Source organism: Ciconia boyciana, chromosome 5, assembly GCF_034638445.1.
Source record: "Ciconia boyciana chromosome 5, ASM3463844v1, whole genome shotgun sequence".
In the NCBI taxonomy this organism is placed as follows: domain Eukaryota; kingdom Metazoa; phylum Chordata; class Aves; order Ciconiiformes; family Ciconiidae; genus Ciconia; species Ciconia boyciana.
In genome coordinates this window covers 83,811,967-83,837,031 of record NC_132938.1, presented here as the reverse complement: position 1 = coordinate 83,837,031, position 25,065 = coordinate 83,811,967, and the positions used below count along the sequence as shown (strand labels likewise).

Sequence of the window (25,065 nt, the reverse complement as noted above, 5' to 3'; positions counted from 1 at the left end):
TGATGATCCACGAAGGATGTGTTTGTCTGTGGCTACGTGTCAGCAAATCTCAGGCCTCGGAAAACAGCCACCTACCTAGGCTAAGTGGTACATCAGCAGCACATCTGTCCAGAGCCTTGGCTAAACTCACAAGAAAAAAAATTCAGGAGATTAAGAAATCACATTTAATTGCGCTGCATCCTCCAGAAACACGTTTTCCATATTGCTGAGCCGGGCATCGCTTCTGAGCGATAAGGGATGTGCTATTTTAGCAGGCTCCAGCCTGAAAGAGTGAAAATTTGATTGTTGTGCTGGCTTGTTTTAAAAAAGCCAGGCAAGCTGCAGGAGCCTCGCGCTGCTGAGGTGCGTGCCTTGGCAGCTGCAGCGGGCAGGGTACAGCTCCGCTACAGCAGTGGCAACGGTCCCAAAGATTTTTGGCCACAACTATACCCGTGGACTAACACCATCAGCTGTGAGCTCCGCTCATTGCCACCGCTTCTGCGTATTCTCTCTCCTCAAAATACCTCCTCTCAGCGGGCCACGCACACAGCCCATGAGTAAGCACCAAATGAAGATTTGCTTCAGGTATATGTGTTCAGATGTGCACACGCACAAATAAATGCAAATGTACTTTTAAAACTACCCATCCATCTGTTAACCTGTGTCTTCCATGCAGCAACTCTACTGTAGCACTGCCAACCATCCTTCCATCACACCGCCAGTAGGCTCTCACGCTTTATCCGCAATATATTTTCCATAAAACACAGGCACAGCAGAAGTATAAGAGTGCAAAATAAAAGGCAACTTAACTCTATGCAAACATGGAAGAAAAATCTTAAAGCGAAAAAAATCACAGCCCCCAAGACCACCAGCCCTGAACTTTGTCACTGTTACTATCCAGCACACCACAACGATGGTCTTTCTTCCTTCCAAAAGGTTTGTATTTAAGCTTCCAGAAAACTGTAAAACCGCATCAGTAATTCTCACTAATCTCCTTTTCCACACTTCAACGCTGAGGTTTTTTAGTAGCATAAAAATAGCCCGACAGTTGCTGTGGCCCTGCTTCGGCTGTGTGAGCAGAAGGAAGCAGAAAAGGCGATGTCCTTACCTTTAGGATGGGAGCCATAAAGACAGACACACCGGTCAGAATGAAAACGATGACTCCAGTGACTCTCTGCTCCCTGAAACAGAATCACTGGGTGAGCAGGATGGCTTCAGCTTGCACTCTGGTTTTGTTCCCCCTCAGCGTACTCAAAGCCAACATAAAGCCTGACAACTCATTTTTGCAGCCACATTTCCAAAGCAGACTGGCCATCACAAGCCAACAGCATCAGGCAGGTATCTTGAGCCTGAGCGAGCCTCACACACCTCTTTTTTCAAACACCGCATCAGTTTTTGTATGCCGCCTCAGCTCTGCTGTTTGTGGATCAACAGAGTACTGCTACTGAGTAAGAGGTGTGTTTACATGTTAAACATTAGAAACCGTTAACTAGCAATCCAAATTCTCTGCATGGCAGTATTTATAGCGTGCAAATAGGTAATAAATCATTAGCTCGCCACTCTTAGATTAGTAGCATATTTTGAGTCCTGGTCATAGTACTCCAGCAGTTGGATAAACGGTCCAGGCCTTCGTGGGGTGCTGAACACGTGCCGTCATCGGCACCCGCAGCCGCTCCCTACATCCAAAAATACTTTCCCCAGTCATATTTCAGAGTACTGAAAGTTAGGCCATTCAATTTCTATTTAGTCGCCTGAACAAGTGGCCTGATTTCCAGAAGTGCTCCTATTGAAAGTACTTAATTAAGGCAACCAAATACAGAAAAAATGGCTTGATTAAGTAGAGCGGATGGCTCTAGGCATGACAGGTTTACGTTTTTTACCATTGTTTGCTAATGAATGCCTGTCTAATTTCCGTGGATGAAGAAACCTGCAGTAAATTTATCTCCTTTCTCAAACACTGGAAAACTACGTCTGATCTGGCCAAAGAAACTTTTGAGGAGTCACACGGGGATTTGTCCAAGGAACTGCCAGAGACCTGCGCTGCTAAATCCCACAGCCGGGTTTGGAAATACAAAGGATGCAGCACGAAATTCTTCACAACAACTCTGCAGTGAAAAGGGCACCACGGGCACCAGAGCTTGCTCTGTAAAAATCTGTGTATTTTGGGGTGACTTCAACGTGCGTGCCCAGAGCAGACCGAGAAATGGTCGAAGCCCCGGTGCGAAGTTGCCTTCCTTTCCTCCCTTTGCTCCCACAGGTTTGCAGAGGCTCTCCCCCATCTACAGGCACGCACGTAGTACAACAGCTTTCTTCCTTTTCAAGGAAGAGTATTTGCAAAAGGGCTACGCCAGATAAACTTCTAACTGGGTATATTCTCTGCGGACAAAAAAAGCTGTAAGGAAGCACAGCTGATCTGAAGATTTACAGCAAATCTCGGAGCTACTCCCCCTGAACCTCTGCACGTGTCCTACTCGAAGCAAGACCATTTATAGTACAAACCGATCTTCGCAGGCAAACAAGGCAATTAAGGCCTTTCTGGTTTGACATACCTCACTCCCAAAAACTTGGGCTGTTCTCCAGGGGCTGAAGTTTCCGTCTCCATCTTCAAGCTGTCAATATGAGCGATGGAGATCACGGTAGCAGCAACATACCAGGGCAGGCCCATAAAGGAGCATATGATCATCAGAATGGCCACCCAGAACAAATCCAGATGATATCCAGCACCTTTCTGTGAAGGGAGACAGACAGCCTTCAGCTTAATTATTCTGAATACCTATGGACCTGCCAGGGCTCTGGCCCGGAGGCAGAGGCACATCAAACAAGCAGCAGTTCCTTCTACAGCATCTTTTGGCCAACAGAAATTGTCATAAGAAATAGCAGAGTAGGACACATTGCTCCTTAAAGGATGAACTACCTGATTTCCCTGCGGCGGCAGGTAAGTGTTACAGTTCTGGCAAGCTCTGAAAACAGCAGCATACGGCAAGCAGAGGAGAGCAGCAGGCTTGCAAGCAGGCTGGCAAAAGACCAAGCACCTTGTGTACACTGCACAGTGCTTGGAGGTTGAGTTGGTACAAGGCAAGCCCTGCGACCAGTCAAGCAGCTCTTGACACAGCAGACCATGAGTTCAAGACAACCAGAGAGCACCGCCTTCACCAAAAAATATTGGGTGAGATACGCAGCGTACCTTCTAAGCAGTGTAAGCAAGCTCTCAATATGTACCTCTCTCTATTTTTTTAATATATATACACACACACACACATATATCTTAGTTATAATGGGTTTATAGTGTTCTGAAGGAGCTCTGCATCACCTCTTAAAAAACAAAAATGAACCCCCATCATAAAGCGCTACTTTTATAATGATATGCTCCCCTTTTTTAATGAGGTAACACAGCAACAAGAAATCCAATGCCCAGCACCATCCCACCCCCCTGCCGCCTCTCCGCAGCGCGTGCAAAAACACGACGGCCCATTTTCACAGCACGCGACAGTTGCGGCAGCAAGAGAGTCTGGAGAGGGCGAGCGGACGGCAGATCGTCTGCAAAGCAGGAGAGCGGCTCGCGACGGTGTGAACCGTTTGTCCTACTGCTCTGCTACGAGCGCACAGGACTCCTTGTGATGTGGTGGGAGGCCAACATCGGTACCTCTGTGCGCCAGCTCGTCTCGCGCCTGTGTAAGCGACAGCTTGGATGTGCAGAGCTTTAAACGCCCAAACCACCCTTCAAAACCAGCCCAAAGCCTAATTTTAGTTTTAAGCAGCTGTTGTAAAATCACTCTCAGTGTCATGACTTAATGAAGGCCACCTGAAAGCCATCTTACAGAAATACGGTGCCCGCCTAAAGGTAACATTTGCCATTTGCTGTCTCAGAGCGAGAGCTGAACTCCTGTATTTAGGATAGGAAGCAACTGCGGGATCTCAAAGTCAGGACTTCACAACTGGTCTGAGCCCTGCTGATCGGGCCTGGTGCTGGAGGCATCTTCCTCAACACCCAACCCCAGGCTTTCTTGGGGAAAGCAACAAGAACAGCTGGTGGGCTCGTACCCTATCGAAAGGAGAAAGCTGCCCTCATTCTTTACACCTTTTTCAAGACCTCTGATCTTCTATTTTTTAAATCCTTTAATGAACTAACACAGGAAATCCACCAGTCACAAGTGCCAAGAGAAGTGAAGAAACAAAAGAGCCACCAAAGAAAGGGATCTTCAGAAAAACACTAGACAAATCTCTAAGGTCTGCTATTTTAAAGAAGATTAACTTTTTTTAACCCTGTTCAATTTGATTTTGTTGGAAAGAACAAATCACCGGACCTACTTGGTGACCCAGGAGGGAAAGCAACCCAGCTCGCCTTGAACAGTCCTCATTGTTTGCCTCATACGTGCGCTGCTTACCTTGGCCGGCCAGCAGCGCTGGGACGGGCACTCACCGACGGGACACCCTGCCAACACTTTAGCAAGGCACTAGCAGAAAAAAACTGGTCCTTCTTTTGGCCTGCAGTAGATTTTGTGTATGGAGGTGTTTTTTGGTGCAGAGTAGCAGGATCGGGCTCGAGAACCCCCAATTAAACAAAAGCATGTGCTCCCAACCATAACAAAGGAAGCAGGAAATACCTTTTTTATATTAAAGAGTACTTTGCTGGAGCATTGCTACTGTGTTACTGAAAAAGCACACCCAGTGCTGATAGCATAACCACGTTCAGTGCCTATAAGCTGAAGCGATGAAGGGCCTCTTCTTCATGGGGGAAGAACCGTGAATATATTCTTCCAGTGCTTAAGAAAATGATATGTCTGCTTAGTTAGGTGCAGGAGACAGACGTAAAACTGAGACCATGTCAATGATGAGCCTCCCCCGGAGGAAGATGCGGGCACAGTACTGAATGTATCTGCCCAGATCCAGGTGGCAAAAAGCGATGTTCTCAGGGTTTTTGTTTAAACCACCCCCGTAAGACCATCAGCCAGCACTCACCACTGAGCACGACAAACCTTTCCCCGTCCCTGTTACTCTGACTTTCTCCTCCAGGTCAGGCTCAGGATGGTCTTAAATCACACGTCAATTGTCTAATGTCCGCAGTGCCCATATGAATTGAAACATCCTCCTCTTTTTCAAGTAACAGTTCCATTCACATTTCCAACAGCTCTCGATACACCTGGTGAAGCAGATATCTGAATAACGACCCAGCATTACCCGTGTTTCGAGGGAGTCTACTCTCACGGGTTAGACCACTTGAAACGTGTCCCGTTAGCAGGAAGGGAGAGTCTTCTTTTACAGGAATTTAATATTTTTCAATAAAACTGACCGTGCAGGGAAAGGAAAAACCCTACAGGCATGAAAAACTGCATAGCGCCAGGCTGGAAAGTTTATTTTAAAAACATCACTACATCCTAGGCTGTTATGTGTCAGCGGATATAAAGCTCTTCTTTAAATAACATCCAACTGTGGCTATGCCCTTGGTATGTCCCACATCTCTTCAGTTTACTGCTTGTATTTTACAGCACTATCGAGCCAGCACAGCTGTCATACTGGGGCCATCTCTGGCCATACCCACCACAGGCGGGGTCCTGTGATTGCCCCGGCACCCCAAAACCTCCTTTGGAGTGGCTGGCAGCCACACCGACGTGCCGCGACACAAAGAGACCTTGTTCTGCTAATGGCTGGGAACATCCGCCAGCGATCGTCTTACATGAGAAACACAGTAACAGGGGCTTGTCGGATCCAGAGAAATTCTGCCCGTTGTGGTAAGGTGAGAGAGATTTTGGCTTGGACGCAGTAACACAGTGCTGTGCAAATTAAAATTAGGTCCCGGCTTAGGTTCGAGCAGAGCTCCTGACAGAGGAGGCCCTTCCAAGCTCACAGCCTCTCACACCGCAAGCCTGAGCTCCCCAAAATGGGCACTCTCTGCAGATCCATGCGTGACCTGGTGGGCCCACTCTGGCCACCAGCATTTGAAACCAACCTTTCCATGCTGGTTGTTGTGGTTTAACCTGGCAGGCAGCTAAACACCATGCAGCCGTTCGCTCACACCACCCCCCCTGCCCCCCCCCTGCAGTGGGACGGGGGAGAGAATTGGGGGAAAAAAAGTAAAATTCATGGGTTGAGATAAAGACAGTTTAATAGGACAGAAAAGGAAGGGAAAATAATAATAATAATAATGATAAAAGAATATACAAAACAAGTGATGCACAATGCAGTTGCTCACCACCTGCCGACCGATGCCCAGCCAGTCCCCCAGCAGCGATCGCTGCCCCCGGCCAACTCCCCCAGTGTCTATACTGGGCATGACGCCCTTTGGTATGGAACAGCCCTTTGGGCAGTTGGGGGCAGCTGTCCTGGCTGTGCCCCCTCCCCGCTCCTTGTGCACCCGGCAGAGCAGGGAAAGCTGAACAGCCCTTGACCAGTGTGAGCGCTGCTCAGCAACAACTACACCATCGGTGTGTTATCAGCATTATTGTCATCCTAAACCCAAACCACAGCGCTATTCCAGCTGCTGGGAAGAAAACTGACTCTATCCCAGCCAAAACCAGGACACTGATGCATCAGATTCATAAAGTATCCCCTTATAGTCTACGACAGAAGTGCAGGAAGAAAGCTGACCACAATCACAAAGCAACTTTCTTGCCTTAAAAACAGCAGCAGATGATAGGGAATAGGCCCGTGTCTTTGAGGGAGTAAGGCGGTAGGAGGAAAATTAGATGTTAAGAGTCACTGGATGCTAGAGGAGAAGTTTGAGTTAGGTGGACTTGAGCCTGGGACTAGTTTCTCTAGATAACTAGAGCCTGTGAAGTGAACGGCCATTTGGAAGCACCAGCACTACCAAAAGCCAGCGGTTTTGCACATCAACTGTAAGGCAGCGACCGATCAGACCCTTCTGCTGGCCCCAATCATCCTCCTGAATGCCTTGTTGAAAAAAATGCCAGAAGGAACGTCTGCCAAGCATCCTCACTGGAAAGCATCCTATCCTTCCTCGGTGTTCCTTAACATCAGACCTGGGGACTTGTTTCAAAGGAACGAACAGTTCTGGTAGCATGTATAACCATATTTGCTGGGTATAGGGGACAGAATGTGTTTACCCTACACAAGCAAACACTGGGAATGACATACGTCAACCAGTTTCTGACTGCGTTTAATTTACTGATTTCTTATCTCCTGCTGGAAAAGCAGAGCACACCAGATGGACACGTAAAGTGGACAAGCATATAACTTTCTTTGTGGATAGATGCGCACCCGCTTCCCTTTTCTAATTCTTCAAATGGCGGAGTCTTGCAGAATTACCGAGGCAAACGACACCTCTGGGGTCAGGGCTAGTAGATTCGGAAATGAACTTCATCCAGCCCTCTACTAAGGTAGACAGTACTACTACCACGAATAGAATTGCAGGGGCAGCAAGGTTATGAAGGCAGCTAGATGTCGTTTACATCAGTATTCTTTACAAGACAAGCTTTGACTAGCCTGTCCTTAGAAGATTCCTTTGCCATTCTCCAGTGTTTACAGTTGGAGACTGAAGCTCTTGCAAGGAAAGATCAAAACACTGTAAAGATTTTAAGAAACTTTCTGGTTTTATGTTGACATGAAAAGAGGCTTTAAACAAAAGTTCTGCCTCTCAAAGAAGGGCTGCTCTAATTTCTTCCAGCTCTAGCCGCATCTTTGCCAGATGAGCAGTGGGTACGATGTGACGGGTCTAAGTCCTTTCCTTCCCCTAGAAGGGAAGGGGTAGCTGGCTGGTTTTGGGAAATCCGACTATTCACAGAATCACAGAATCATATAGGTTGGAAAAGACCTTTAAGATCATCGAGTCCAACCGTAAACCTAACACTGCCAAGTCCACCACTACACCATGTCCCTAAGCACCTCATCCAAACGGCTTTTAAATACCTCCAGGGATGGGGACTCCACCCCTTCCCTGGGCAGCCTGTTCCAATGCTTGACCACCCTTTCGGTGAAGTAAAATTCCCTAGCATCCAGTCTGAACCTCCCCTGACGCAACTTGAGGCCATTTCCTCTTGTCCTATCACTTGTTACCTGGGAGAAGAGACCGACCCCACCTCACCACAACCTCCTTTCAGGCAGTTGTAGAGAGCGATGAGGTCTCCCCTCAGCCTCCTTTTCTCCAGGCTGAACACCCCCAGGTCCCTCAGCCGCTCCCCATCAGCCTTGTGCTCCAGACCCTTCCCCAGCTCCGTTGCCCTTCTCTGGACACGCTCCAGCCCCTCCATGTCTCTCTTGTAGTGAGGGGCCCAACACTGAACACAGCATTCGAGGTGCGGCCTCACCAGGGCCGAGTACAGGGGCACGATCACTGCCCTGCTCCTGCTGGCCACGCTATTGCTGATACAAGCCAGGATGTGATTGGCCTCCTTGGCCACCTGGGCACACTGCTGGCTCACACTCAGCCGGCTGTCGACCAACACCCCCAGGTCCTTTTCCGCCGGGCAGCTTTCCAGCCGCTCTTCCCCAAGCCTGTAGCATTGCCTGGGGTTGCTGGGACCCAAGTGCAGGACCCGGCTCTGAGCCTTGTTGAACCTCACACGGTTGGCCCCAGCCAATTGTACTCCTGGCATGGGAGCTGTTTGCGAAAGGAAAGGGAGGAGCAATCCCAAAGCTTCTCACGTGGGAATGCTTCAGGCTGCACGATGGTGAAGCCAATCAAAGTTAGTAAGCGGTCACTGAACGAGACATTGCGAGCTGGCCCGGCACAGGGTTCTTGCTTTAGGAGGAAGGCAAATGCTGTTTGCGCAACGCTCAAGATTTTCAACTCAATCAACGGTTTTCCTGGCAAAAACTCTACGCTAGCCAACAAAATAAATATTGTTGTTAAACACCAGCAACGACGCTTCTGAGGTGGCACGTACGTTCAACACTGCCACGGGCCCTCCTCCATTTCTAGCACAGAAAAAGCAGCGGGCAGCTCTCTGCACGCGTGCAAGACACAAAGCGCACCCACCTTGAGCTTGTGCTCCTTCCTGTTGACGATGACGGCTGTGATTTGCTGGTCCATGAAGATGAGGATAGTCACCAGCAGGGCAGGGATGGCTGCTGCCAGGTACACCCACCACGGGTTCCCTCCAAAAGGTGGGATAAACCAACCCCTCTCGGGACTGGTTGGCTTTTAAGGGCAAGGAAAGGAAAGCTTGCATTAGAGCCGCAATACAGGAGCGATGACATCCTAAAGACACTTGTACTTCCAGCAATGGGGCGACAGGGAGACACTTCAGGTTTGCGACCGTTTCACCCTTCCCATTAACAGCAACAAAAGGTTCAAAGTATGGAGGCAGGATTTAGGAGATAACCAAAATGATGCTAATAAAAAGGGTATCATCTGAGTAAAACGGCCCTTTCCAGATAGCTGACTACTCTCCCGTTTCACGGGCAAGTCATTTTATATGGGGCAGATGGGTGGAAAAGGGAACCTCTTGCAAAGGCCACCAAACAAGCTGACAAAGACGTACCTTGAATTCGCTTGGCACAATTAGTTTTGGTGTGTCCACGCCTACCAGGGCATCTATTCCACAGAAAATCAAAATGGACAAGATAATGGCAAAGTCACTGATGAGCTTCCGGGCCTGAAACAGAAGTTGATATCATAACAGTAGTTAGCACTATGAAACACCATTTCACCCACGCTGTAGTTTCTATGTGATACTCCAGGCTTGCGTTTGGTGGCAACACAAGCTCGTCATTTCTCCTTTCATAGAAACAAAGGCGCACATTGTCATGTCTGGTGCCATTTGCCTAAATGTGCCTCGTACTTTATTGCGCTGTCCGAAAGCCAAACAATTAAGCCTAAACGGAAGTATGAAAACAAGCCTAAGGAAAAAGAAAACTGCTTTTGTAAGAAACTCCCACGTGAATTCTTCAAGGCGGTCTCACTGATGTTACATTCGACAGCAGCCAACAACCACTGGTATGGAGACCCAGCTCCTCTGCAGCAGCGTCTGAAGAGACTTTTCAGGATCAGCTTCCAATATTAATAAATATTGAACATTTACAAATAAACCTAAAAAAAACAAAGTGGCTTTTTTAGACATATAAAATTTTGTCTCCTTCTGTTTGCCTTCCGATCTCTGATTCTTTAGGGTCCACATATTCATGTTTGTCTATGCAGGGCCAGAGACTGCTTTTTTGACACGAGTCGAGCCTCCCGTGTTATCACAGGATTCCTAAGGTATGTGGCTTTAACAAAAAAATCCTGTGTTATCCCCCGACTCCATTCTTTTAATATGACTGATTTTGCAATGCGGATAAAAAAAAAAGAATGGGAAAGGGAAGAAATGGTATTTTACACCAGACAATGGAAACGGTCACACACTTCCCTTCAGCAGATGGGAAGACCCAAACTTCCACAACAGATGAGACGTTCTGTATGACTGGCAGAGATTACATTGTTTTCTGTTCAAGTAAGAAATCAACCTAAACAGACAGGAGAACAAACCAGGCTTCTCGCCTAAATCCTCAACACGCCCTAAGAGTGCAACTCTACTGAAGTCATTGGAATACGACGACTTAAAGCTGCCACTGGTCAGACCCCAAAATTTAACTGGGCAGGACCCGCTGCGCTTGTCTGTAACTGTGTGATCTTTTCAGAGCTGTTGTTCCTTCCAGGTTCCCTGGGTTCACATGGTTACAGATAAATTGAGCTGCATTCCAGCCCGGCTGGAATTTGTTTCTTTTTTATTAAAAATAATAGAGGTTCAACTGTAACACAGCAGAACAGTAAACATCCAATGCAGGATAAATCCCCGTGCGTCAGAATGCCAAAAACAGGAGGGGGCCAGGTCTCAGCGAGTAACATGGCTTTGGTACACAGAGAAACTGCCAGCTCGCACGCGTGTCGTGGCAGCTTTAGTTGGGGAGACCGAGAGGTGCATGTAAGCTGGCTGTAAGTCTGAGCAAAAGCTTGTTTAAATCCATGCAGAGGCTTTTCAGGTCATCCTTATTTTGCATCTGATCCTCAGAGAAGAAAGGGCATTTCTGCTTTAGGTCCCTCCTGTAACAGGTAGATCAGATATGGACTGCAGTCGAATTTGACATTTTTACATTGATTTCTGAGTATTTCAACGCTACGCGGTAATGCCAAAGATGCGCCTCTCTTCTCCTCTTCTATGTGGAAGCTCGCTTACCCACTTTTCCTCAGTGACAAAGCAAAGGGCTTCTTTTGTCCTCCCCAAATACTCCCTCTGGCTATAAGCAGGGAGACTTCTGACACAAGGATTAACAGCCCCTTTTGGCCGTTTGGTCTCTGCAGAACGGCCAGGCATCCTACCCCAGAGTCAGCACATCCCATCAAGCTGTGCATCTCACGCTGAAAATGGCCAGCTGAAACTACAGAGTCCTGAAGGACTCTTCTGATTTCTTAAGGCTGGTGAACTACATCATTGTGTATCTCAGCTTGGAAGTGTTGCCGTCAGTACCTTTAAAATCACTGCCACATCCCTACGACAGATTATGGCTCATTTTGGCTCTTCTGCTGCCTTACCCGTGCCCTCCAGAAACACTGAGAGAGGGAAAGCTCAGCAATCCCAGACATACCTTGGTTAACCAGTACCATGTTTCTCAACCAATGCAACCCGGCTTCCCTGCAAAGCATTTCTCCCTGCGTGTGTGACACCTACACCAAAAGGCAGGCTGATCTTTGCGCTCTGAAAGCGTGAAGAAACAGACTGCTAGGGTGAAAGGACATACTTACAGTGGTTGGAAAATAGCGACTGGTCTTGAATTTCTTCAGGGCCATGGAGCAGGTGTAAGTGCCAAAAAAGAGGATGAAAGACATGAGGGTGATGTCAGGGACATATTCACAGTTGTTGCCCACAAGTTGTCCTCGGTATTTCAAGCACTCCTTCGTTGTCAGAGATGACCAGTCAATGGTGGTGTTGTACTGCAGGAAAAAAAAAGAGAACATTTCCATAAAGCTGTGCTCATGCAACCAGTGCTCACGCTAGGACAGGAACGGGGACAGAGCATCAGGAAAAATACTGGAAAAGGGAGGCACAGAGCACAGGCTAAAAATCCCTGCGCTTGTGCGCAGACAGAATGGATTTTAACCCAGACAGAGGATGATATTACCTGGGAACTGAGGACAGGCTGGGCCTCGGAAAGAAGACAGAGATCTTTTAACCTCTGCTGTGCTCTGCCAGACACGCTCTGCATTTTCTCCAGTGGAAAGGCAATGTTGGAAACCTCATGCAGAAGCTGGAGCGGCCTGAGACCGCCTCTACATCCACTCCCCACTGCTTGTTCACTGCAAGCAACACCAAACCCAAACCCGCTTCTCTCGAATCAAGACCAGCACTGCTTCCACAGCAGAAAATCTGCCTCCTTGCCCTTTCTAGAAACAAGGCTTGAGCTTCGCCTAATGCCCGCTGGCGTCAGGAGGCTTCTGCACACACGGTGCTGTGCTACACTGCAGTTCCTGGGTGTCCTCCCGACATGCTCTGAGCACCTCCACCATGCAGCGCCAATCGCCCTGGGCTAAAGGACGGGGTGCTACGCTGGTGAAGGCTGACTAGCCGTGCACAGGACACGGCCCTGCTGCTGAACGACCTGATCCAGTCTTGGGGCGCACAGAGTCCAGCTCTGGGATCCTCCCCTGTATCTTGTAAAAGCCATCAGTTTATCGGTGCCCGCAGAATGCCAGACATGCAAAGAAAAAGCTGGCTCATCCTGTAAATATTCGATGTTAATTGTGCTCCTCCACACAGCTGGAGTTACCAAAATGCCCTCTCTCTTACAGCCGAGCAGTCAGCAGGACGCTGAGGTTCAGCCTCCCTCTCTGCTATACCCCTGCAGAGCCCTCCAGAGCCGGCGCACCCCAGCCGGCCTTCCCCGGGCACCGAAGCAGCGCGGTGGCAGAGCAGGACTCCGCCGCGCTGGTACAACCTGCCCGCAGCTGCAGAAATGTCCCAGAGCACCAGCTCAGCTGCTGGGACTGAGCACAACACCCCCAAATACAACGGTTTCCCTTGATTTCACCAAGAGCTGAGGGTCTCTCCCCACAGCCTTGCCGAGTAAGAACCTGCATATGAATTGCCTTTACTTGCTTCCGTTCTCATTTAAGCACCTCGTTACTAACGACGGCTGACCAGACCGGGAGGCACTATTTGGATTTCCACTCTCATCGTGGAACCCAGAGCCACACAGGAGGTGTTAGATGATCATCTGTTTCCTAATGCTTGTGGTGAAGCAGAGCCTGAGGAAGGGGCTTTTCCCCTCCCTGCCCTGCATAATTCATAATCATGTCACCGCAGGGACGAGGACAGAACAAATCCAAATGCACGAGAGACCAAGAACGTACACGTGCATACAGCAGCGAGCTCGCGAGGCTGTTCCAGGCGTGCACAGAGAGCGCTGTCTGAGGGGAGACTGGGAATGCAGAGAGTATACGCTAACACCAAGAAAAACGTAAAGCCTTTTCAGGTACCGACAAAATCCCGTCAGTCTGGGGAGTTGTAGAATCACATTGTCTCTGCTCCTCTTTTTCTGCATGAAAACCCCAAGGAAGGAAACCATAGTCACTGGAACCATGACATCGGAGAGAAAGAATATTTTAAAATAACTCAAAGTGAATAAATCCATAGAGAGGAAAGACTATTTTACTCCAAATAGTTAAATTATAGAGACCTTAACACAAATGTGGGCACAGACTAATTCAGACCAACAAGCAGTTTACCAGTAAAAAGATGTTCTTTAGGCAAAAGTGCAAGGCACAAAATATCCTTTTGTTTATACGTGGCATTTTCAAGTAGGAAAAAACCCCAAACCCTGGCATATTAGAAATCTTGAAAATATGTGAGGTACTCGCTGAAGGCAAAAGGTTCACGGCCTCATGTCGCGTCTATTAGTATCTTGCTCATGTGTGTACGTTGAAGAATACATCACATACACCTCCAAACGGGATGCTTATAAAGCTGTGGTCTGAAGCCGCATGCAATAAACTGCAGCTTCCTCGGCAAATGTTGTGAATCCCAAGAGCTGAACGGAGGCACGATTTTGCGGACACCGATGGCGGCGGGGGGAAAAAACCCAACAACAACAAAAGCCCCAGCTCCGCGTTGCTGTTTGACAGGGTGCTGCCACATTTGCTCTCTCAGCACTGTCTCTCCGCGGCATCGAGCAGCAGCACTTTGTCCCTCATCGAGAGGATTTCTGCAGATGCGCCCTGCCTGCTGACTTCAGGATGGCAACAGAGGGAGAGTGAACGTGGCTTTCAAGGCAGATAAACTAAAAAACAAGTATTTGGGGGCATATTTTACATTTTGCGATTTTACCTCTAGGGAAATAAGCACCAGAGAGTGTTCAATAGGTAAGATTACCACTTGGGGTATCAGAGAGCAGAAAGAAGAGGGCATCTCTCTTCTTTGGGAGACCCCCCCAGCGTGATCTTGCTTCGTCCCCCTGCCAACTGCCTGGCAGGATTTGTGCCGGGGCTGCTCCTCCCGTTCCCAAAATCCTTGTCATGTGTCCCCAGACATTTGTTTCGCTTTGAAACTCTAAGGCATCCAAAAAGGGGTGGAAACAGAGCTAAGCTCTGCGCCCTGGGCTGGCTCCCCGGCGGGGACCGGGGCTAGGACAGAGCATCCTACGGGGAGAGCATGGCCCCTGGCTCTTTTCAAAATCAGGCAGAGAGACAGAGTCAGGAGTGACGGGAGCCCCCTCCAGCCCCACTGCACTGCAGGAAGGGCGTCGCAAAGCAGGGTTGGGGGGGAGGAAGGCTGAGATGCTGAGATGGCTGTTCCAAGAAAGGACAGCCTGCAAATGCAACTCGTCGGATTGTCTTCATGTCTCCAGGCCTCAGCTCGGTTCTTCGCCTTCCTCTTAGGCATGCCTCCCTTCTCCCGAGACTGACAATCAAATGCTAACCCCACAAAACCCGAGAAGAGTTGCTCTTGTTAACGGAACAGAAGCGGCAACGGGCACTCTTCTCCTGACGGGTGGATGTAGGCGTCCTGACGGCTGGCACTGCATCGGAGCTGGGGGCTGCTCATCACTTCCCCAAGCATTATTTTCTGTGGCGGGCAGCTGAACAAGGAGGCCCTCGTTGCCAGCCCTTCCAGAAGTAGCCAACTCAGATGCTCAGGCACCGCGGCCAGCTGACGGAGGTGGGTCAGTGAAGAAGGCAAGGAGCAGTAAAGGGCACACGAGGTGCAGCCTGGCCACCAGGAGACCTCGCTTCTATTTCTTCACCCTGCAACAGACACCCTCGGGGACCTCGGGCAATGCTCTTGCCTTCAGGCTCGTGTCTCGTGCTCCTAGTGCCTGCAGACGGCGTGCCCAGCTCAGAAACCGTTCCCTTTCTGCCGGGCCACTTGACGCCACACAAGAGTGGCCACCTCATCAAAACAAACACAGACAGGTAGGATCTGTATTCTTCAGCAGAAAGTTGTTATTCTGTGTCTCAACTTACTTCCTCTGCATCAAACACAAATGTATCCGACACCATCAAGCTCCATTTCTTTCTCCTCATCATCAAAAGCTCACCACCGGAGTGAAATGTGGAAAAGCCAGGGTTAGCTACAGAAAAATCAAGGAAGGGGATGGACACAGGGCCTTCCAAAGGAAGGGCTAGCCACAACACTCCTACCAGTACAGCCCTGGACACAAGGATGTGACTAATCCCCGGGGAGAACCATTTGCATCCTGCCAACACGCACGGATCGGACTGCAAGAAAGTGGCTGCTATTAGCAAGTAATTAATATTATCAAATTGTGCACACAGTATTCCCTTTGCAGTACTACAGGAAATCCTTGGAGGACCAAGCGAGCACGCCAAAAGGAGCAGTGTCACATTTTCACAGTGTCACGGGCAACAGGGGAGTGTCAGAGGGAAGGTTTCCTTCATGTGATCGATCCCTGATCTACCGGCACGGCCCAGCAGAAACGCACGGCACTTACAGACTTCAAAGACCACATAATCCCTGCTCGCGCAAAGGGCACTTACCGTCTCGGCAGAGGAATAGAGCAGCTCATTGACTGATGGCACCGCTGTCCTGTTAAACAGCGAGCTATTATCTGCAAGAGAGGACAGAAGAAGGAATACCGTGAGCGTGGTGCCAAAACAGCGAGGAGGGAAAGCAAATTTCCACTATTAAACAGCTGTTAACTCCATCAAACTGTTTGCAATCTCTTTGCTCAGGAAAGTGAGTCAAAAGTATTGTTTCAGAGTGACTCAAAGGCGTCAATCACCTATCACTTCAAAAAATGGAAAGAAAAGGCTAAGTGAAATATAATTCAAACCTGACTGGGGTTTTTTTGGAGTTCATTGTAAAAAAAAAAAAAAAAAACAAACCAGAAAAACAGACAGACAATATAATATTTCATGGTTTTGCAGTATTTTTCTAACAATTTCGGGATTAAAATAAATATCCGCATAACACTCCTAATGATTAATTTGAAATTAATGCACAACCCCAAAGATATCCAGAAAAGCAAAATGCATTTCAGAATCCAGCACAAACACATTTTTTGAGTTAAAAAAAAAAAAAAAAAGGATAAAGAGTAATTGAAATCAACAGGATGGAGATAATTTCTTTGAAAAAAGGGGCAGCATTCACTGTGACAATGATACACGTTTTCCTTTTGTTTGCATGGGATTAAAAATCTTTTATTTGAAATTTCATTTAGAAATGCAATCCTTCCCGAAAATAGCCTTGTCAACTATGTCCTCGTGTTTTCTTTAGGTTTTGCATGTACTTTTATGTCTGATAAGAATATTTAAGTTGCAGTAAAACATTGCATAACTCACGTTTGTTTAGCTGGAGAAAGAGGAAGCGCATTTGTCTTTTACACTACTGAAATCACACTAGAGTCTAAATAAGCAGTGGGACATCTTTCTACGCAGGCAATCTTTCCCGGGTCCTCGACAAGTAAGATCTCATGACTCTCGTCAAGACGTGGGTTTCGCTGTCCCTCGAAGCGTTCCTGCAGGTCTTGCTGCCGGCACCTTCCTGGCGACGGCAGGGACCTCTTTGGAAAGGCCGGGCAGGACAGGGCTGTGCATCCCGAGCGGGCAGCCTGCTCCTTCACCCGGGGGGCAACGCCCGGGCGCGGAAACCACGCCAAGCCGCGAGCCGCGCTGCCGGGACGGAGCTGAGCCCGTAAACGGTGCAATCCTTCTCCTGCGAGGTCAAGTCTGAGAAGAGATAGTAAATGTCTCTGAGAGTGCTTCGTGTTCTTTTTGTAGCATCTCCAATCACGTCCAAACCCTCTTGGTGGGCTTGACAGATGAGGTCAGGGGCCTTTTGGGTGGAGCAGCTTGTCCCCTCTGAGCAGAAACACGCAAGGCGGCCAGTTCAACAAGGGTCTTCGCACTGTCACGTCAGTACCCAAAAACTGCACGGAGCAGAGAGCAGCAAGCTGCAACCTTCTAGACCCCCAGTGCCCTCCGCTGCGGCTGTCGAGCCCCGTCGGCCTTCAAGCACGCCGCCCTGACGCTTTGCTTTTGGCTGAACAGTGGCTGTGTGGATGCTAGTGCTCCTGCAGGCGGATGGAGCGTGGGTCTGGCTGCTGGTTTTGCCTTTTAACTTCTTGACCCACGGTATAAAACGGCGCGGGCTAGCTCAGAGATGCAGACTGGAGGTGCAAGGATCAAAGGGAAGCCCCCGCGGGACACACTAAGTACGTCGGGACACACACACACGTCGGCCATTTCAAAGGCATTTTAAGGTCCTGCGGAAAGCGTGGTGGGGCTGATGAGACGCTGCTCCCCGGCTTTCTGAGGCCCCTGCAAGTGGGATTGCGGGCAGAGCCCGGTGCAGAAACCAAGCAATGTGAGCTAAGGGCTGATGCCAAAACTCTGGAGCCAAAGCTTAGCGACACAGAGATAAAACCCAACAGTAGAAAGCCTGAATCAGAGTATGAGGGAAGAAGAGTCCGCTTTACCTGTGGCATGATGAAAATCAATAAAGCTTTGCCTGCACTTGCTTTGGGGAAAAAAACCAAGCAAATCTCCCCCGACCCCAGCACTACCCCTGCGAGCTTATCAACCACTGCTTACAACACCCCAACAGCAGCAGACACGATCCGCACTAGAGGAAAATCACTGGAAAGCAAGCACCTGCTACCGCATTACGCTGTTTTCCTAGAACCAGGCATCCCCTTGTGCTAATCATCTGCCACGTGCATTTTTATTCCATTTCCTGACGCGTTAGAGAAAGCTTGCAAACTTTCAGGGAGGAAATGTCAGCATAAAGGATAACTGATGTCCTAATGCTCTCTTGGCATCTGCTTACAAAACCTGCTGCTGCAAGACCTTAGGTCTTGAGCTTTGTTTCAAGCATATTCACTACGCCGCTGGGATCACAGCTTGCTTTGGGCTAAGTTCAGATTTCCCAGCTTATCTTATGCTGTGCGATCCCCCTCGGTGTGTTCATCCCGAGCCAAAGGACAAAGAGCCCACCCAGCTGCCCGGGCACAACTCCCCTTTTCCCCAAGCCCCCCGGTCACCGACATGGTGCTGAGCAGCCAGCAAATATCCCAGAAGGGCCACGATGGTATTCTGCCTCTACTTTGCCATCTTATACGGGGCTTTAAAAAAATGCAGGACGTGGAGAATAAGGCCGCTTCTGTTCAGTGAGCAAAATGTTACAGGCCGACTCCCGCTGCATGGCTATAAGCATGACCCCGGAGCAAGGCACTATCTTTACAAACGAGCAAACCCAGAGGGGCTGCAGAGCCCCTTTGTGAAAGCATTGGGCTTAGACTCTGCCCTGGCTGTTGCTCACTACTTTGCTGCTGATTTACTGCTGCGTGGTAATGGAGAAAACCGAAAACCTCCTCTGTGGCTGCGATGAGCTGCTGATGTGGAAACCTGTTTGTTTAAGGAACAGGAATTAAATCTGTGCTGTCTTTTGCTTATGGACGCCGTCTGGGTTTATGCAGAGACACAGCTACACAGACATGCGTGTATCCATGTATTTCAGGAAAGGCCAAACTGTCGGTGTCACAACCGCCACGCTAGCAGCTATTTAACAGGCCACTTCTGCCTCTGGAAAATTCCTTGCTTCTGTGCATCAAATCCACCGTGGAAGGACATGCCACCAAGCAAGGGATGAGAACAGCCACAGGAGCCAGCGAGTGCCGCTTGCTCTGCCAATACTCTAACACCAGCACTTGCTGCTTCACACACAGAAGCCTCAGATTATTTTTTGAGCTTGTCCTGGGCTGAGTTTAAATACGGGATCGCTCTGTCAGCTGCTCCATTCCCAGAGAGTTTGCTGTTTCCAATCTTCTCCCTCAGCTTCGGCAGCTTCTGAAGCGCTGGCCTTCATGCCCGAGGTGCCACGGCCTCGGGCAGATCTGTGCAGGAGAGCTCGGTGTGGCTGCAGCCAAGTCCCAGAGGGTTACCCGGACAGACTGCTGTCAGCACCTCCAGGACTATCCGGTCACTCCTCCTATTCAAGGTTTATGCAACACTGCTCGAAAAACTAAGGAAGAAGCACTTGGAGATGATGACGATAAGGTCATCTTTACCCTCTGAAACAAACATCTGGCAAAGAAGTAAATCGGATGAAAAGAGAACTGTGGCAATGAGGGTTTGTGAACTTTATCAAACCACACAGGCTGATCCTCCCCCTGCTTGCTTACAAAGGTAAAGACCAGCATTGTATTTCCAGGCACAGATCTCTCAGGAAGCAACACGTGGGCTTCTGCCACATGCTCCGTTCCCTCTACACATTCCAGCTGTACCACCGAGCACCGGCTCTGCACCGTACCCGTTTAGATGGGAAGCGGAGACTTTCAGTTCGGCATTGACCATTCGCCATCGTCCTAACTCCGAAAAGGAAAACACCCTGCCACGCAAATGGAAGCAGAACTAGACCAACGTCCGAGTGCTTGCAGAGCCCCTACGCTTAATAACTAACGTAAGCACGCAGCTCCAAGGGATCCAGCTCCCGACACCTTTTGCACAGAGGCAGCTAGCAGCAACCAGAAGCTTTTCCTGTTTGACAGGTATGTTGAGATAACCTGAAGTTTACTTTGAGCACAAACCAAGTTTCTTACGCACTCCTCATTGTCTGAAGGATCCTAGGAGTGGTCACAGCTTCCCTAGTGGTACGAGCCAGTGTACTTCTGTTTGTATTTGGGTTTTGTAACCTTTTGTTCCTGGTTGTGTTGCCAGATCTACACGTATGCTGGCTATACCTGCCTTGCAGCCCACGCTCTGGTGATAGGCTGAACTGTTGGATATACTTCCCTTCCGCTCTAGGAAGGAATTGTTTGTGCTTTTCCACTCATACACGCAGCCAGGAGGTGGGAAACCACCCACGTTTGGGTAACACCCTGAATAAATCCAGCTCCTGCACTTGACTCAATGGCACAGCGGATAGGAGGAGTAACCTAAGCACCATGGCAGTGACCTGGCCACCACTTCTGTCCCTTCACAGACTTCTCAGAGGAATGCCATTCAAAATTCACAGCCGCAGGGATGCAAGGAGACGAGGGTACAGAGACAGCTTCTCCACTGGTAACGATGCTCACATGAGGAGTCCCAGGAAGGTCGGCCATAAAGACATTCCGGTTGGCACGCAGGGTGAAATTCACCCCTCAGCTTCAAAATAAGGCTAAGGTAAGATATCTGAAGACACCCGATCAAGAAGGATTAACCTACCTGTTTATTATCTGGACTGCAGCACAATAGAAAAAGAAAGCCAATGCAATCTCCTATCTGCAAATTGGAGAGCTAATTAAACATTCTCTTACCTGGATCTAGCGGTTCACAGGCACAAGAGTAATGCGTGATATAGTCCACCTTGAACTCGGAGTTGATCGGGTAATGGTCTGCCAGCTTGATCATCTTCTTGAAAGCATCGTAAATGAAGATGAAGCTAATAAGGGAGGAAAAACCTTCTTCGGTGAAGCGGGTGAAGTACTTGACCAGGAAGCTGGCATCGGTAGCGACGAGAATGAGACACTGGAAGGCTGACCAAAGGCCGATCCAGAGACGAAACTCCAGGTAGTCAAAATTATTGTCTCTGCAACAAGACAGGGGTGGCAGGGAGGGAAAATATCGGGGTTAGATAAATCCAAGCAGGATCGTGACTTCCCAGCGAGAAGCGGCGAACGCACGGCGTCTGGGACCTGTGCTGATTTAGACTCAACGAGAGCGCTCCCAAGAGCTAAGCCCTCCATTTTCAGCCAGGCAACTCCATAAATGTATGCAGTGCGCTTTAATAGCCGAGGTGGCAGAAAAACACGCAGAAGTGATCAGTCTTCCTCACGCCCCCACTAATAAACGTTACCAGTGAATTCAAGCTCTTTCTAGGCTTCCCAGTAAAAATCCTCCCTTGGCAAACACGCACAGAGCTGTAAAGGCCCACACATCCAGCTGTCCAGACCAAGGGCAGCTCAACGCCGACAGCTTTCCACCAGCTGAAGACGTAACCACAGCTTACAAATCTCCTTCAGAAAAGCAATCTCCTGCCGCGTCTCACGCTCAGGAGCCTGCGTGTCCATCGCAGGCCCTTGCACTATCTGCAGAAACCAAAAGAGCAGCAGCAGCAGATCAAGAAGCACAAAGCATAAGATGACAAACCCTGGTGCCAGGACACGGCAGGCTGTGGAGAACGATGGAGCGAACTGCATCGCTCCTTCCTGGGAAGTCTGTTTGCCCCTCGCTTGCTGCTCGAGGCTGCCGTGCCCTGACGGCAGGCTTTGAGGACCAAACACGAGGGGGACCACACTTTGAGGGCCAAACAATCACGAAAAGCGAACGCCAGAGCAGATAAAGCCCTGCCGGGAGGTTACTGCCTGCTCTGGGGAAGGGAGTGACGGGGCGGGCAGCCCCAGCCAGCCCGTCTTCCCTGGAAGGCAGGAGCCCTGCCGTGTCGAAGGGCAAAGGAGGAAAGGCAGTTTCTGTGGAAAGTCTCAGAGCAAAGTCCCTAACAGAGTCAGAAAGCTCTGGGGAGGGGATGGGGCCCAGGACTTTATCCCTTCCTTCCCCCAACTACATCAAGTGTTGCACAAAAAACTGGACATCTCTCCCTGTCAGCCTGCCTTTAAATAAAAAGCCGCGAAAGCCGTCTTCAAGACACCTTAGGAATGCAGGCTACCCCAGATAACCACCCACAGCTCTAAAACATAACAGCAGAAAGGCGTCTTCAAGTGCCTCTCCAAGGCACGAGGGAGAAGGAGGTTGCTGGATTGCCTTGCAGCACAATCCCTCCCGGCCTGTTTGCGGCGAGAGGACAGGCGTGGGCCAGCGTGGGCTCCTCCGGAGAACCGTGCGTGCCTCGCAGAGGGCTTAGCTCCTACTACCAAGGGCGGTTTTAGCTCAGCGGCAAAACACTTGGTAGGGCGCCTGCAACCTGGCAAAACCGGATGCCTTCAGAGCTGGCTACAGGCTGGTCCCGCCATTTACTCGAGTCCCCACTGCAGAGGGACTCCCCCGAACCTTGCGTAGTAAAAATGTCCTTGCATCTCCCACGCACCTGTTTTTACACACTATTTCCCGGTAGACACGGCGTGCTGTTACACACCTCTACCCCTTGTCAGCGTTCACCCACGGGCGGCAAACTTTGCAGCAATTTTGCACGGCGCACCCCAAGCGCCTACCCCACCAGCAGCAGAAATCCCGGCCAACGGAGGGGCTCGAGGGCAATTTTCTAGTGCGTGGTATAAAACTGCAGAGTAGAGAACGAGAGCGCACCTCGGCAGGGGGAATGACAACCTCGCGACTGTAAAATGGGAGGAAAGGCTGCAGACCAGGCAGGGTGCCAGTTAAAGGCTTGCTGCTGGGCAGTGGCCTGCCTTTCTGTACGGGTCCTGGGTCGGATGTTGGGTAGGCTCAGACAGGGTCGGGCATCTGCATCCAAACCGAGCCTCTGCAAGGCTTTCTCCTTATTGTAGCTAAACATCTCAGGGAGGGCTACAGCCTTCTCACTCTGAGAGTCTGTCCTGGAAGAGGGGTAAGGAGCAAGGAAGAAACAAAATGATGATTTAGAAAAAGAGAAGGGAAAAAACCAAACCAAACCAAAACAAGGAAAGAGCCCAGTGACAGGTCTCTGAAATATCCGGAGTCAGTGCCTCAGAGAGCAGGAGCTGCCATCCATCTGAGCGAGCGTGGAGAAGACGGCTGGCAGAAGCCCAGATGGCATCCTGACCGCACACCACTGAAGAATTTCAAAAGGTTTTAAACTGTATGATTTTTTTTTTTACCCCTCAAAGTCCTGCAGCACTTCTGAAGCTCACAGAGGAAATGAAAAAGCACAGGACATTTCACATACACAATACAACAGGCTAAGTACTTTTGCCATGATTAATTTTCTTTCCGAGGTCTCTGGAAGGGAAACTTTTCCAGCAGCCCGCTTTTGCGGCTGGAAGGCAGAAGGGCTGGGGTCCTGCCTTCCTGGGGAGCCCAGCGCCTCGCTTCCCGCTGCTTCCAGCTCGGAAACCCAGACTCATTTCACAACGGGCATCCGAGAGACTCTGCATGGGAGCAGAGCTCACCAGCCAGGATGCGAGCTGACCCGGGGTGTCCTGCAGCATCGAGCCGCTCTGCCGGCAACGCGGCGAACGCCGCTCCTGCAGGCACCCAAAGCGAGATGCACGGCTGGATACGCGAGGCTTTTTTAGGTATCTCTCCACGCACACGCAGAGTCAAACTTTAAATGAATCGGTAGATGGGAAGTCTTTCTAATTTTGCTCCCAGCAGGGAACAGGGTGTTGTGAATATGAACAACCGCAAATGCGTTATTGAAAAATCACAGTACTTGATTCCAATTTCCTTGTGAGAAAGGCTCCCTCGAAAAATCCTGCCATTCTGCTCCAGCAGGTTGTTAGGACAATAGCTTTTATAACCACCACCTCCTCCTCGGGTTAAAAATAACCACCTTCTCCCTCCCAAAACCGTATAAAGTGTTTTTCCATCTTGCTTTTTTCCTTCCGCGTGCCGCACCTGGGCTTTGACCTGCCCGCCAGATGCAAACAGCTATAGCGTGTCTGTTCCCGCTTTTATTCATTTATTCCAGTCGAAGAAAGAAGAGAAAGGTGCCCCCCTCTCGCTCTGCTGCGGACCTCTCAGCAGTCGGCAGCTTCCAGTTTCCCTCCCCAGGCTAGTCTAATTTTCTGTCCATTTTTGCTAACCTCCCTCCCTCCCTGCCTATGCTCCAGTGGGGGGAAGGGACAGGCTCGACGTCCACCTCCTCTGCCCCTCTTCGGCAGGGCTGAGCAGGCCGTGCGAGGACAGCGGCAGTCCCAGGGCCGGGCCGGAGGGGACTGCGTTGCATGTGAAGGTGCAGGTCGTCTCTCCACGGCATCCTCGACTCCAGGGTGAACTTCTCCCCAGCCTGGCATGAATATGGCTCTAACAGCAGTCAGAGCGTGCTGCGAGGCCGGTCAGGCTTCAAACCCAACTGAGTATAAAATAACACCAACTTCGACAACGCAAGCAGGAGGATCAGGCCCTGCCCGTTTCATCCCGCCCTGCGCTATTTTCACAGACACGGCTCACGCTGCCACAAGCATTATCAAATGAGTTAAGTAACCAAATGAAATAATCTCATTCCAAAGAGCCCAGCGTAGCACTGTGCGTGCGGGATCACATGTAAATGTACCGTCTGCCTTAGCAGAAGCTCTCTACCTCAAAAGGCTTCTCCAACATTCACAGAGTATTCACAGGAAAGACGTGATTATACGCTCTCAATTATTTCTGACTAACTACCCACAGAGATTAAATATAATGAGGAAGGAGATACAATTAAACAACCAAACATATACCATGTCTCCTGCCTTATTGCAACCTGCAGCCTAATACAACGTTCAGCTTAATAATTCAATAGACCTTTTCTAAAAATAACCACCAACGGCCAAAGAGCTGTTCCACATCACAGGCGACTGCTTTTGAAAGGAAGCCTAGCAATGCCTTAACTCCAGAAGCTCTTGCTTTTGCGTACCGAAACACACGTCTTCCACGGCTTGCAATGCTGTGAACGCTCCCTGATGGGGGAAGGGAGGGCTACAACTGATTTGGGGCCTTTTCTGTGTACCCTAAAACCATCTCCTTGCAAAACACTGGCCAAAGTATCAGTAGTCCCACATGTGAGATCATCAACGGATGTGCGCACTCCTTTAGGCGTTCTCATTATATTTTGCCACCATTGCAGATGT

The 25,065-nt window shown here is 49.6% G+C and overlaps 1 protein-coding gene across 5 annotated transcripts in view; it reads right to left on the bottom strand.

The window, feature by feature from the left end:
- The window catches only part of SLC4A4 (solute carrier family 4 member 4), a 230,154-nt gene that overhangs the window by 18,180 nt on the left and 186,909 nt on the right, over positions 1-25,065 (bottom strand). For all 5 annotated transcript variants that reach the window (XM_072862885.1, XM_072862890.1, XM_072862888.1 and 2 more), the window contains exons 14-20: positions 20,662-20,933; positions 15,902-15,972; positions 11,654-11,842; positions 9,417-9,530; positions 8,912-9,073; positions 2,529-2,707; positions 1,088-1,160 (exon numbers count right to left, since the gene is read on the bottom strand). In XM_072862885.1, coding sequence (XP_072718986.1) covers positions 1,088-1,160; positions 2,529-2,707; positions 8,912-9,073; positions 9,417-9,530; positions 11,654-11,842; positions 15,902-15,972; positions 20,662-20,933 — 1,060 coding nt within the window. The remainder of the gene's footprint in view (positions 1-1,087; positions 1,161-2,528; positions 2,708-8,911; positions 9,074-9,416; positions 9,531-11,653; positions 11,843-15,901; positions 15,973-20,661; positions 20,934-25,065) is intronic.